The sequence below is a fragment of the Schistocerca nitens genome, chromosome 8, assembly GCF_023898315.1.
Source record: "Schistocerca nitens isolate TAMUIC-IGC-003100 chromosome 8, iqSchNite1.1, whole genome shotgun sequence".
Lineage (NCBI taxonomy): Eukaryota > Metazoa > Arthropoda > Insecta > Orthoptera > Acrididae > Schistocerca > Schistocerca nitens.
Window position 1 is genome coordinate 526,616,886 of NC_064621.1, and position 13,768 is coordinate 526,630,653.

General features: G+C 43.6%; 1 protein-coding gene across 1 annotated transcript in view; it reads right to left on the reverse strand.

The window, feature by feature from the left end:
* Nucleotides 1-6,430: 6,430 nt before the first annotated feature.
* Nucleotides 6,431-13,768, reverse strand: part of LOC126199653 (beta-1,3-galactosyltransferase 1-like) — a 280,525-nt gene continuing 273,187 nt past the window's right edge. The window contains exon 5 of the mRNA XM_049936581.1: nucleotides 6,431-12,027. Within this exon, the coding sequence (XP_049792538.1) occupies nucleotides 11,515-12,027 (513 nt within the window). The 3' untranslated portion in view covers nucleotides 6,431-11,514. The remainder of the gene's footprint in view (nucleotides 12,028-13,768) is intronic.

The window sequence follows — 13,768 nt, forward strand, 5'->3', positions numbered from 1 at the left end:
ATGGTCAGAGGATGATCAACTTAGCTATCTAAAAAGAACCTGAGAGTAAGTTCGACTTACTTCAAACACAAGAGAATACATAACGGAACATGGTGCTCACCAGATGGAAGAACCACCAACCAGAGAGATCACATGTTGGTGGACCAGCACTATAGCCATAGAGTCATGGGCGTCAGGTCCTATAGAGGAGCCGACTGTGCGTCAGACCACTTCCTCATTGTGTGCAGGCTTAAACTCATGTTCAACTACATGCACAAGAAGAAGGGGACACTAGAACTTGCTTTGAATTTTGAGAAACTACGAGAAAGTGCCTTTAAAGAACAATATGCTATAGAAATCAAAAACCATTTTGAGGTCCTAGAGACCATGGAAGCAAGAGAGAACGTGGAGGAAAGGTGGAAAGAAATAAGGTCCACGGTACTAAGTGTAGCGGAGGATATATTGGGAAGAAAGAAGATAATGAAGAAGTAATGGTTCAACGAGACATGCCAGAAGGCTACAGAAAAGGGAAGGAAGACGAGGGAGAAGTGGCTAGCTGACAGGGAGAATGAGCAGAAAAGGGAACATTTTATCAACATCAGAAGACAGACAAAGCGAATCCTAAGAGCAGAGAAGAGAATATATCTAACCAGTTTGCTAGAACAAGTTGAGGCAGAGAGCCAAAACAAGAATTCAAGGCAATTCTTCCAATAAATAAAAAATTGGAAACGTGGATTTCAGAGCCTAACTTTTTTCATTAGAGATAAGAACGGCAACTTGATAAATGACAAGGAAAGAATTGTAGAAAGATGGAAAGAATACTTCTCAGAACTGTTGACTCGCCTAGACCCAGATGCGATATTACCTGCAAACACTATGGAGGAAAGGAAAGATGAAGAAGAATGAGAAGTTAGTGAAGAAGACGTAAAGATCGCAATCAAAGGACTCAGAAACAACAAAGCCCCAGGGGAGGACAGAATAACATCAGAATTAATCAAGGAGGGAGGTGAGAGCTTACTCTTAGAGATATATAAACTGATTCGGTTGATGTGGGAGGAGGAGACACTGCCAGAAGTATGGAAATTGGCTATAATATGCCCAATATACAAGAAGGGAAGCAAAATGGAATGCGGTAACTACAGAGGAATCACCTTGTTGAATGTAACGTATAAGGTGCAATCCATCTTTACCCTCAGCAAATTGCAATCATTCGTTGAGATCATGAAAGAATACTAAGCTGACTTTCGACCAAACCGATCGACAATAGATCACATTTTCATACTAAGACAATTGTTTGAAAAACACTGTGTATATGATAAAGATATCTACAGCCTGTTCGTCGATTTTCAACGTGCATATGACAGCAGCCATAGGAATAGCCTATATGGTGCACTGTGTGACTTCAGAATCCCTGAGAAGCTAGTGCGAATGGTGCAAGCTTGTACGGAAGCGTCAAAGGCAGCAGTACGTTTCCGAGGAGCCACACCAGAAACATTCGAGATTGAGAGAGACAAGGGGATGCTCATGTGTTCTGTTTAATCTCATCTAAGAGAAAGTAATAAAAGAGTGTAGGCAACAGGAGTGGGCTGGAGTAGAGATGGACGGTAACATCAACTGTGTCGCATACGCAGATGACACAGTACTACTACGTGAATCAAAGCACGGGTTGAAAGGAATGTACCAGAAAATGGACAATTATGCACAGAAGGTAGGGCTCAAAGTGAATCGAGACAAAACAGAATTCATGCAATTAGGAAGAAGACAAGAACAGGAAGAATTTCTTGATATAGACGGCAAGAGGTTCAAGAGAGTACGCCAGTATAGATACTGGGGATCTTGGTTTACCTCTCAGGCACTAGTCACGTGTCTCGGTTGACATCTTACATAGCTTTTGTATTGTCTTCCTGAACCTATCGATTCTGTGTACGCCCGACAGTCGTAGGTTCTTGGCCAACGTGAGTAGCGATATTGTGGAACGATAAACTATAGTATCAATAGTCTACATCTCTGTTACTGTCGAATTACGACACGTGCTGATAGACGTTTCTCCTTACAAGAAGCATAGCACGATCTTCTTGCGAACAAAATACACTCAAATGCAATTTATGAATGAGAAAACAGCTGCGCAATCTTTCCTTACCGAAAGTACATGGCATAACTGCTACCAACTTTCTGCGGTAGTGTATAGAAGTAAATAAATCCAGATTATCATCATAATATTAATACGTGAACACGAAAATTGAAGTGCCGATTTTTAATATCCACTGCACAAGGAGGCCAATGATCCTTATGTAATTCGAAACGTACTTTGCTATAGATGTGCACTAAGAAAAAATGTGTGCATGTAGCCGATAAGAGTGGTAAAAGCAAGTGGAAGCGTTCACATTCGTAACACTGATGTTTCATTCTCTATCACGCATTAAAATCTCCATTACCTGAGCATCGAAAACTGAAGAGCTATCAACCTCTGCCCTGGGCATCGATCAAGTACTATGGTAGAAATGACACACTAAAGAAAGAACATTTCATGAAATCACATTTTAGGGGCTTTCAGGTTTACATGGTTCATTTGCAGTAAAACATGCGTTCAGGACAGCTATAATGCCGCAACGGCTACGTCGCTGATGTTGTCAACAATGGAAAACTAAACGTAGTAAAGAAGCCGTCGGGGGGAACGAACATTGTTTATTAGCGTCGTTTTTTCCACTTACTTTGGTCTAAGAGTAAACGGAACTAGCTCTGTGTTTGTTTGCCGGTATCACCACAAAATTTATTTTGTCCTTAATTTTCATATCTTCATTTCGAGGAGTTAGGAAGTCTGATATTATAAGGAAACTACATTTATTTTAGGCTGTCTCGAAGACAAACATTAACGTGTCGGGGTGAAAGACGAAGAGCTACTGAGACAATTTCTGCGTAGGGAAAGTAATAGGCATAATACAGATGTTGATACGATAATTCTATAGTCGTTCTAAAAGACAGTTCAATGGGCACTGAACTTAATTACAAATAATTTTGAGAACTGTGACTGAGATTTGATGAATACACAGTACAGATTTTGTAATGCAAATCATTTCGTGTCTGAGATGACTTTACGTGACACAACGGCATTCGCATTAAAGTTGCCATAAGGGTAAAATTAATATGCCCCATTAACACAAAATCTATTTTTCGACGCAGCGTATCAAAAACTCCCCTCTAATGATTAAACAATTTAAGAGAAATCAAAGAATTATTTCAAGAATACGTGAACTATAATGCAGCATTTGCCACGGATCAGTTCTGTGGCTAAAATTTCAGACAATTGAAGATACATGATATCTGCCATTAGAGATCAGGTCCACTGACGCAGTTGGTCGAATTTCGACCACAGGAAATACTAGTTAAATAAATACCCTCTGTACAAAAGTGTATCACACTGTGTGGAATGTCGTAGCGTTATCTCTGTTGACTACATTTAAAAACATCTTCCTAACTGTTTATGTGCGTTTATTATTGTCGAGTCAAACTGTGCACAAAAATATGAGAAATTCTGCACAAATGGACCACAAGGAAACTGTAGGAAACATTTCTTCCAAATGTCGTCACCAACTATGTATAATGGTCGATAATCAACTAAAATTGTGCGTTTTTATACTCGTATTTTGCAGTTGAGACAACAGAACAATGCAGAACCTCACGCATCAGAAACATCACGAATAATGGCATAGTGTACAAGGAATCATTTCTCAAAAAGTATGGTGCAAGATATAAATAAAAGAAAACCGTGACAGGTATGAAGTTATTTGTAAACAAACCCATAGGAAGGTTGTTTTTAAATGTCCCATTATTAACTAGGTGATACGAGATGCATAACACTCTCGAGTTGAACACGAATGTAGAATGAAATTCATCTGTCCTTATCAAAGCAAGCACATTCCTGAAATCGCCTTCAGCGAGATAGGGAAACTATGAAACATTAATTCTGAGTGGTCGAAAGAGGGTTTGTACTCAAAACCTCTAGAGCGTGAATACAGTGTGTGGGGTTGCCGCAACGCTTCAGAGGAAAAAAAAATCAGTTTCATTACAGTTAGTGTAAGCAAACATCAGACTGCAGTGTACGCAGACGTCATTTAATACTGCTGATACCTTAATCAAGGATATCAATACAGAGAAGTGGCTATCAGAAACTACTTCTATTAAAGATAACCTGCTATGGATTAGTGTTAATGAGGGTGTTTATGACTAACATCTTGTATAATTAAGTTTAAGAAGGATGTTTGTAATTATACTTTATGACTGCACTAACTTTGTCTAGATGTTGTTGGCTAATATTTATGCATATATTGGAAATGAATCTGCAACGAGAACTGTCGTCTGTTATCTTATTAACATCTTTCAACTTCCGAATCTACACTCCTGGAAATGAAAAAAAGAACACATTGACACCGGTGTGTCAGACCCACCATACTTGCTCCGGACACTGCGAGAGGGCTGTACAAGCAATGATCACACGCACGGCACAGCGGACACACCAGGACCCGCGGTGTTGGCCGTCGAATGGCGCTAGCTGCGCAGCATTTGTGCACCGCCGCCGTCAGTGTCAGCCAGTTTGCCGTGGCATACGGAGCTCCATCGCAGTCTTTAACACTGGTAGCATGCCGCGACAGCGTGGACGTGAACCGTATGTGCAGTTGACAGACTTTGAGCGAGGGCGTATAGTGGGCATGCGGGAGGCCGGGTGGACGTACCGCCGAATTGCTCAACACGTGGGGCGTGAGGTCTCCACAGTACATAGATGTTGTCGCCAGTGGTCGGCGGAAGGTGCACGTGCCCGTCGACCTGGGACCGGACCGCAGCGACGCACGGATGCACGCCAAGACCGTAGGATCCTACGCAGTGCCGTAGGGGACCGCACCGCCACTTCCCAGCAAATTAGGGACACTGTTGCTCCTGGGGTATCGGCGAGGACCATTCCCAACCGTCTCCATGAAGCTGGGCTACGGTCCCGCACACCGTTAGGCCGTCTTCCGCTCACGCCCCAACATCGTGCAGCCCGCCTCCAGTGGTGTCGCGACAGGCGTGAATGGAGGGACGAATGGAGACGTGTCGTCTTCAGCGATGAGAGTCGCTTCTGCCTTGGTGCCAATGATGGTCGTATGCGTGTTTGGCGCCGTGCAGGTGAGCGCCACAATCAGGACTGCATACGACCGAGGCACACAGGGCCAACACCCGGCATCATGGTGTGGGGAGCGATCTCCTACACTGGCCGTACACCACTGGTGATCGTCGAGGGGACACTGAATAGTGCACGGTACATCCAAACCGTCATCGAACCCATCGTTCTACCATTCCTAGACCGGCAAGGGAACTTGCTGTTCCAACAGGACAATGCACGTCCGCATGTATCCCGTGCCACCCAACGTGCTCTAGAAGGTGTAAGTCAACTACCCTGGCCAGCAAGATATCCGGATCTGTCCCCCATTGAGCATGTTTGGGACTGGATGAAGCGTCGTCTCACGCGGTCTGCACGTCCAGCACGAACGCTGGTCCAACTGAGGCGCCAGGTGGAAATGGCATGGCAAGCCGTTCCACAGGACTACATCCAGCATCTCTACGATCGTCTCCATGGGAGAATAGCAGCCTGCATTGCTGCGAAAGGTGGATATACACTGTACTAGTGCCGACATTGTGCATGCTCTGTTGCCTGTGGTTCTGTCAGTGTGATCATGTGATGTATCTGACCCCAGGAATGTGTCAATAAAGTTTCCCCTTCCTGGGACAATGAATTCACGGTGTTCTTATTTCAATTTCCAGGAGTGTAGCTAATGAACGTACTGTAGAAGTGGCTCCAAAGATATTCACCAAAATATATTTGAATTTTTTGGAATTTCCAATTTATTATATTACTTTGTGTTTACTTTACATTTGTTAAATTCCTTACTTTACTTCTTTAAGTAGATTGTTAAATACATCTGAACAGTAAAATAACAATACGTTTTAAGCTCTAGTCAAGGCTCTACAAGAAATTATATTTGGCCTTACTTTCTGGTTTCATGGAACGCTAAGGCGGATTATAATAGGATTGTGTTATTAGACACACATACCATTAAGCAGAAAATACTTTGTGAACCGTGTGTGAGGATTTCGAGATAGTTAAAGACGTTCAGTGATGTATTGTGCACTATAATCTTATAGACTTCTTTTTCAGAATGAATATTGTTTTTACTTTAGTTGCATTACTCCAAAAGGTAATTCCATAGGACGACATTAGACGAAATTACGGAAAATAAACGTTATTCTCTGTTAGGCTACATAACCCTTACCTTGTACGATTTGTTCAATGGCATCACATCAGCTATTAAGCTGAAGTCAAACTTTCTCACGAACAATATCAGTAAAAGTGTTTGAGTAAGTTGTATACACATGAGGAATCGTGAAATCCAAAAATAATACAAGAAATCAGACTCACTTTGTTCATTACTTTATTTAAATTCTTACATAATATTTGTAGAAAATTACATTTTAATCACAGCCATTATTATGGGTAGAAACAACTTTGTTTCCTGGTAAGAACAAAATTTACGGCAAAAAACACCGCCGATGTCGATGTCGATAAGAGAGCTATATCGTCACACTGGGTGACTGCATGTAAAATTCAACATAAAAAAGTCACATGGTTAACATACGACTCATTTAATGCCTAACAACTTCTCTGCTTTAACCTTCATCGTAGTCGTTACTATCGTTCTAAAGAGCAGTATAGAATCAGGGATCTTATTGTTCGCCCTGAAGCTAACCTTGCTTGAGACTTGATACTTTGCGAGCAAATCTTTCGTACGTTTGGCTCTCGCGAAATCGGTCGTAATTACTTAACAAGTCTCACGATATTTCATCGAGAACCATTGTATCTTCATGAGGTAGTGTCAACGGTGAAAAGACTCGGCCAGTGATAGAAGAACCTGTATTTTTTTTCTTACACTCTGACGCTGGCTTAGCCGCATCTCTGTCGAAGAAATAATAAAAGTGAACACCGTTTGTGTACTGTTCTGGCAATCTCGTTGGACAACCACCATAGCCTTCTAAATGTTTCAGGCTGTGGTTTGTCTTCAACTCAAGTGATACTATTTCGTGAATGAGAAGAAGATAGTAAGTATCTTAAAATGGACAGCAACTCAATCGCTGGCTTCTTGCGCTTAGACTTAAATAATTATCGGAATTCCTACACAACATTATTAGTGTCCTCGTAATATCACAGCCAAATACAGCCATGAAACATTTATTAAAGGTTTTGTTCAAGCCACTTCAAGCAGGAGGCCAGAACTGTATAATTTAATTACATCCACAAATTTCTTACTAGTCTGCAGCTCTCAATTTTAACATTTGGTTTTGTGCAGAAGCAAACATCTCCGAGGCTTTACGGAGCAATGCTCACAGGCAGAGGGAAGACATCTCCACAAGTTTCCTCTGATGAGTCGAGTGATGTATTGGCGGATGATGTGATTAGCTCTCATTGAGACAACGTCGACCATCAACTGTATCACATGTGCATAACTTCGACTTGTGGAAGCACAACCCTAAGAAAGTTTGGATCCTCCAGTTCTCATAGGTACAATGCAGGCTTCTGCACAAGATTCCATTGTTGAATAAAGCGGTGTATTATCAGGTGAAGGGGGGGGGTTAGCTCTCCCTGTTTCAGTGTAGTCCGAGAACCGTGACACATTTCGCTACCTTCGGCTCTTGGAGGGAAATGTTCTGAAAGCCACAGTCGACCAGATCTCACATGTACTGAGGCCAATTCCATTGTTGCATCAGTTATTGTATTGGTGGATAAAGTGGTTAACTTTCTAATTGGCGTTTTAGTTCATCAGTTATGTGAACATTTCACTGTCTTCTCCTCGTGGAAACCGACTGACAAGTTCTCATACATACAGGACGGATATCTGGAGAAGTCTGCTTTCCTACATCAAGTGGTGTACTGGCGGAAGAAAAGGTTAGATCTCTCCCTGTGAACGCCGCCCAGCAACCAATACACATTTCAGTGCCTTCCATTCGTGGTAAGCGGCTGTCTGAAAGTTTGGACTGACAGAGCATTGCTGAATCATGTGATAGGCCTACATTGGAGGACGCTGTAGTCACCACCAGATGTCTCGGGGCAGACAAACAACTGCACTACGTTTCCGTGTCTTTGATTGGTGAAATGTTTGGATTGAGCGGCTTTCGATTGAGCTCTTTGCTGTAGCAAGTGGTGTATTAGTGGATGAATTGACTATCTCTCGCTGTGTCAACATGATCTGACAACCAAGCCACGTTTCATTGTCGTTGACCCCATGAAAAACCGGCTCCGAAAGTCTCAATCGACTGGTTCTCTTAGGCACAGGGCAGACATGTGAACAAGATTTCTTTGCTGCATGTAGTGGTATATTGATATATCGAGGCTGTTAACGCTTGCTGTGTTAATTTAGTCCAAGAACCATGCCACGTTTCACTGGCTTTGACTGATGGAAAGTCTGGGCAGACCTCTGGACAAATTTCCATTAGCGCAAAAAGTGGTCTAGTGGTGTTTGAAGAGATTAGGCCCCGCTCTGTCAGTACAGTATAACAAACATGTCACAAATGAAAACCTTTGACCTGTGTCAGGCGAGTCTAAAAATCTGGAACATGTGTCAGCGCTGACCAACAATCGTGACATATCGTAAACTGATTTGTTGTCCTGTCGTCCTCAGTAGCGTGCAGTGTTTTAGGTTGTTGAGGAGTATTACTTTAGAGCCGTCCAATCATATCTGAAAGGAAACAAACTTTTTCTCGCCATGCGCGATTCGCCTTTGTTATTTGCAAGGCGCCTTCAATGACCTAGGATGTATACTCATTTGTATTTAACCTATTTTGCTTTACATTTTGAACATCATATATTGAAGTTATAAAAAGTTTCTGCTCACCTGTGAAGTGGTGATAGTATAAATCACTACTTACAAATTTCGTAGATACTGGACTACATGTCTTCTTTTTCCTATTTTACAGCTACGCTGCTTCTGCTTCTTGCCGTATAAAATTTAATTTTCGCAGGACTAGAAAATGAGCATTTGTTTTCGTGATGTTAAATTTTGGGTAGTTTTGCCAATTTTTGAATCTTATCAACTATTGAATACTTCCTTGTGATACCTGTGATCTATCCTCATTTTGGATGGTGTTGTCAGCTGTTGGATGTTATTACCAACTGATGTAGAGTCCGAAATGAATTTTCTCACTGCACCGGAGTGTGCGCTGATATGAAGCTTCCTGGTAGATTAAAACGTTGCCAGACCTTAGACTTACGCTTACAAATGCTCCACAAAGTAAGCCATCCTAGCACGCCTCACGACCTGCCCATAAATCGTTTCTCCTGGACAACAACTCCTGTTACATGAACGAATTTATATTTAAAAATTTGTGGCCCGTAAAAAAAAAACTTGTTTTGAAGTGTAGTTGCACGAGTACAACTAGAAAAAATGTGTTCGTTTAACACTGATCTTGTAGATACATCTCGTAAAGTGGTTCGTTCCACATCATTTCGGTAAAAGAAACGTTCAGACGATCTAAAGAACATGTAACCAAACAAGTAACTAAACCACAGTTTTACTTTCGCCAGTACCTCGTCTCCTATCTTCCAAACTTCACAGAAATTCTTTTGCGAAACTTGTGGGACTAACACATCTGGCAGAAAGGATGTGTGTTTGTGATATCAGTGATCTATCCCACACACAGGAGTAGATCACTGATGTCACAAACACACATTCAACAGTTGATAATGACGTTCAACTGTTGGCACCATCATCCAAAAATAACATTAAGTGAACACAGGTTCATTTCCTACTGCTAAGAAAGCGAAATTTCGTATGGCAAAAATCAGAAGAACAGCTGTAAAACAGGAAAAAAAACACATGTTGACCAACATCTACGAAATTTATAAGTAGCTGTTTATACTATCGCTACACCATCGGTAAGCAGAAATTGCCTAACCTTTTCATAACTTCAATATATAATGTTCAAACTGTAAACCAAAATAGTTTAAACATAAATGCATATAACTCCACGCCAATGAAGATTCCTTGCAAATAATAAAGATGAAACAATATTCTAAGAAAAATTTGTTACTAAACGTGTTTACTGCCTTTGACTCATGGAGGGTCTGGATCGACCAATTTTCCTAGGTAACGGGAAGACCTCTGGACAATTTTTTTTCTGCATTATGTGGTGTATTGGTGGTTGAAATGGTTAAGTCTCGTTTTGTCAACGCAGTCCGACAACTAAGTCATATCTCCTTACTTCCACTTGTGGAAAGTCTGTCTCAACCAATTCTCACAATAAAGCACATAGCTCTGAACAAGTTACCATTGCTGCAACAAGTGGTTTTTTGCCAGATGAAATGGTTAGGCCTTGCTGTGTCAGTGCACTCGAATAATTATGCCATGTTTGAAAACCGCTGACCTATGTTAAGAGATCTGAAAACCTGCATCAGCTAGTCTCCTACAGACAGGACACACCTCTGACCAAATTTCGTTTCCTGCATCAAGTGGTGTGTTAGTAGTTGAAGTAGTTAGGTCTCACCGTGTCAGTACTGTCAAGCAATCATGCCATATTTCTCTGGCTTTGACTTCAAGGGAAGTCTCGATCGACCAATTCTCATTGGTACAGTGCAAACTGCCGTAAGTTATTCTTTTCTGCATTGAATGGCGAACTGGTAGTTAACAGGATTAGATCTGGCTGTATCACTGTAGTCCAGCAACCAGGCCACATTTCACTAAAGTCCTCTTGAGCAAAGTGTGGATTTCCCAGTTCTTGTAATAGAGGGCTTGCCTCTGGAGATGTTTAAATTGCTGCAACATGTGGTCTGTTGATGCCTTGCTGAGTCATTGCACTCTATCAGCCGTGCTACATTTCACTGCCTTAATACATTGATTGTCTGAATCAGTTCTGGAAGGGAGAAGGCAGACCTCTGGTGGTGTATTGCTGTCTGAAGTGGTTCAGTCTCGCTGTATCAATGCAGTCCAGCAACTATGCCACATTTCACCAACTCCCACTTGTGGTAAGACTGGATCAACCAGTTCACATAATACAGGATGTACTTCAGGACAATTTTCAATTGCTGCAACAAGAGGTCTGTTGGTTGTTGACGTGATTAGCTCTACATTTACCAATGCAGTCCAGGAACTGTGCCACAATTCACTGTCTTTGACTGGAGGAATGTCTGGACCGACCAGCTGTCGTAGTTACAGGTAAGACCTCTGGTGGTGTATTGGTGGTTGAAGTGGTTACGTTTTGCTGTGTCAGCTCAGTCCAACAACCGTGCCAAAGGCCATGAAAGGTCTGGATCGACCAGTTTTCATATATGCCAAAGATCTGTAGGTGTCTGGATCGACCAACTGTCGTAGGCACAGGGAACATGTCTGGAAGTGTTTGAAGTCTCAGCTCAACCACAGAGCCATGCCACATGCTGTGGAAAGTCTGAATCGAAGAGTTCTCGTACAGGGTGAAGGTAAGAGGACACGGTTCGACCGTGTGCCGGGACAGTGACCGTCACCAGCCGTACTCGGCCTGACAGGCGTCCAGCCCGTAGCGGTGCCAGAAGGTGCCCTGCTGGGGGCTCGTCATCTGGCGCCAGAAGTAGAGCATGCGCTCGGGGCCGACCTTGTGCATGGTGAGGTAGCTGCGCACATGGCACAGGAGGCGCTCGGCCAGTAGCGGGCGGTCCACGGCGATGGTGGGCACGTGGTATTGTGCCAATCCGGCGGCGCGCGCGGCCACGCCCGTCACGAAGACGTCTTCCAGAGGCAGCAGCGGCGTCCGGAGGGCGGCGCGCAGCAGCGGAGCGAGCGCCCAGCCGGCCACGGCGTAGCTGGGGCCCGTCAGGTAGTCGGGCAGAGCCGGCTCGGGGTGCAGCCAGCGCGGCAGGTACCACTGCGGGTACGGCAGCCGCCAGCGGTGCGGCCGGCCGTGGAACACGTTGCCCACCAGCCCCCAGCCGCGCGACGCCGCCTCCGACAGCAGCCGCAGCACGCCGTGCACGTTCACCAGCACGTCGTCGTCCACCTGCCGACACACCATAGCCCTTCTGAAATGGACCACTGTCTGACGGATGTACCACTGAATCAAGCCATTTGTGTGAAGCAGGGAAAATAGCTTTTCACCAACTGTATACAGGGTAAAGTTAAAATCTTCTGGGTTGTTAGGCTGCGTTATATTTCCTTCTAAAATGATCGACTTTTCGACCCCTCTGCCGGGATCTTCTTCAGGATGTTTCGGTGTCCACCACTGCTAGGACACTGTCAGAGACCAGCCTATAACGATGGCCCACCAATGGTAGTCACAAAAATTTTAGCCAATACTCCCACTTCTCCAGTACAAACGCGGGAAAACTCCCCTTTATAAGAGAATGCGACAGTGATCTCTGGCAGTGTTCTAGCAATAGTGGACACCGAAACATCCTGAAGAAGATCCCAGCAAAGGGGTCGAAACGTCGATTATTTTAGAAGGTAATATGACGTGGCCGAACAACCCAGAAGATTTTAAATGGTTCAAATGGCTCTGAGCACTATGGGACTTAACATATGTGGTCATCAGTCCCTTAGAACTTAGAACTACTTAAACCTAACTAACTTAAGGACATCACACACATCCATGCCCGAGGCAGGATTCGAACCTGAGACCGTAGCAGTCGCGCGGTTCCGGACTGAGCGCCTAGAACCGCTAGACCACCGCGGCAGTGACAACGGCCACGAAAGCCTGCAGACTTACATACCTGGTGTCTCAGGTAGAATGAGAGCGTCAGTCACTTGTTTACATTGGTACTGTCCGTTTCGACGGTTCACACCACCATGTTTATTTACGTAGCTGGTGTTGGTTTGTCACTGTGAAAAGACGTCTTTATTCTTCACCAAGAGCAGTGTAGGTTATTTTGCGTCTTTTTTAGAAACGATAGAGTTGTGAAAGTCTGCTGCCTCTCCAGTGCACATTAACTTTACACTGTCACTTCAAAATTTTTGAAGTGAGCCGGCCGGAGTGGCCGAGCGGTTCTAGGCGCTACAGTCGGGAACCGCGCGACCGGTACGGTCGCAGGTTTGAATCCTGCCTCGGGCATGGATGTGTGTGATGTCCTTAGGCTAGTTAGGCTTAAGTAGTTCTAAGTTCTAGGGGACTGATGACCTCAGATGTTAAGTCTCATAGTGCTCATAGCCATTTGAACCTTTTTTTTTTTTGAAGTGACAGTGTAAATGTAACGTGTGATGCGGTGCAAATATACAGTATTAGACAGGAGTTCAAAAATGTCTCTAAACACTACGGAACTTTACATCTGAGGTCATCAGTCCCCTAGAACTTAGAACTACTTAAACATAACTAACCTAAGGACATCACACACATTGATGCCCGAGGCAGGATTCGAACCTGCGACCGTTGCGGTAGCGCGGTTCCAGACTGAAGCGCCTAGAACCGCACGGCCACAGAGGCTGGCTAGACAGGAGTATGCATTCGTTCTAAACTCTACCGTCCCTCAAAAGATGCAAACTAAGCTACACTGTGAAAAGACGTCTGTGCTCTTCACCAACAACAGCTATGTAAGCAAACGGTTCTCCATCTGAAGGTGACGGTGTGAATCATCGATACTTGCAGTAGCAGAACAAGCACGTGACTGACGCAGAAACTGTTATTTGTATCTATCTTACGAACGAAATATTCAACCAGCCACGTGTGAGGTTTAAAAACGTTTATTTGAATCAAACAGTGACCGTACTGGGATTTCTTACAAATCCATCTTCAGATGGTTGATACAGAC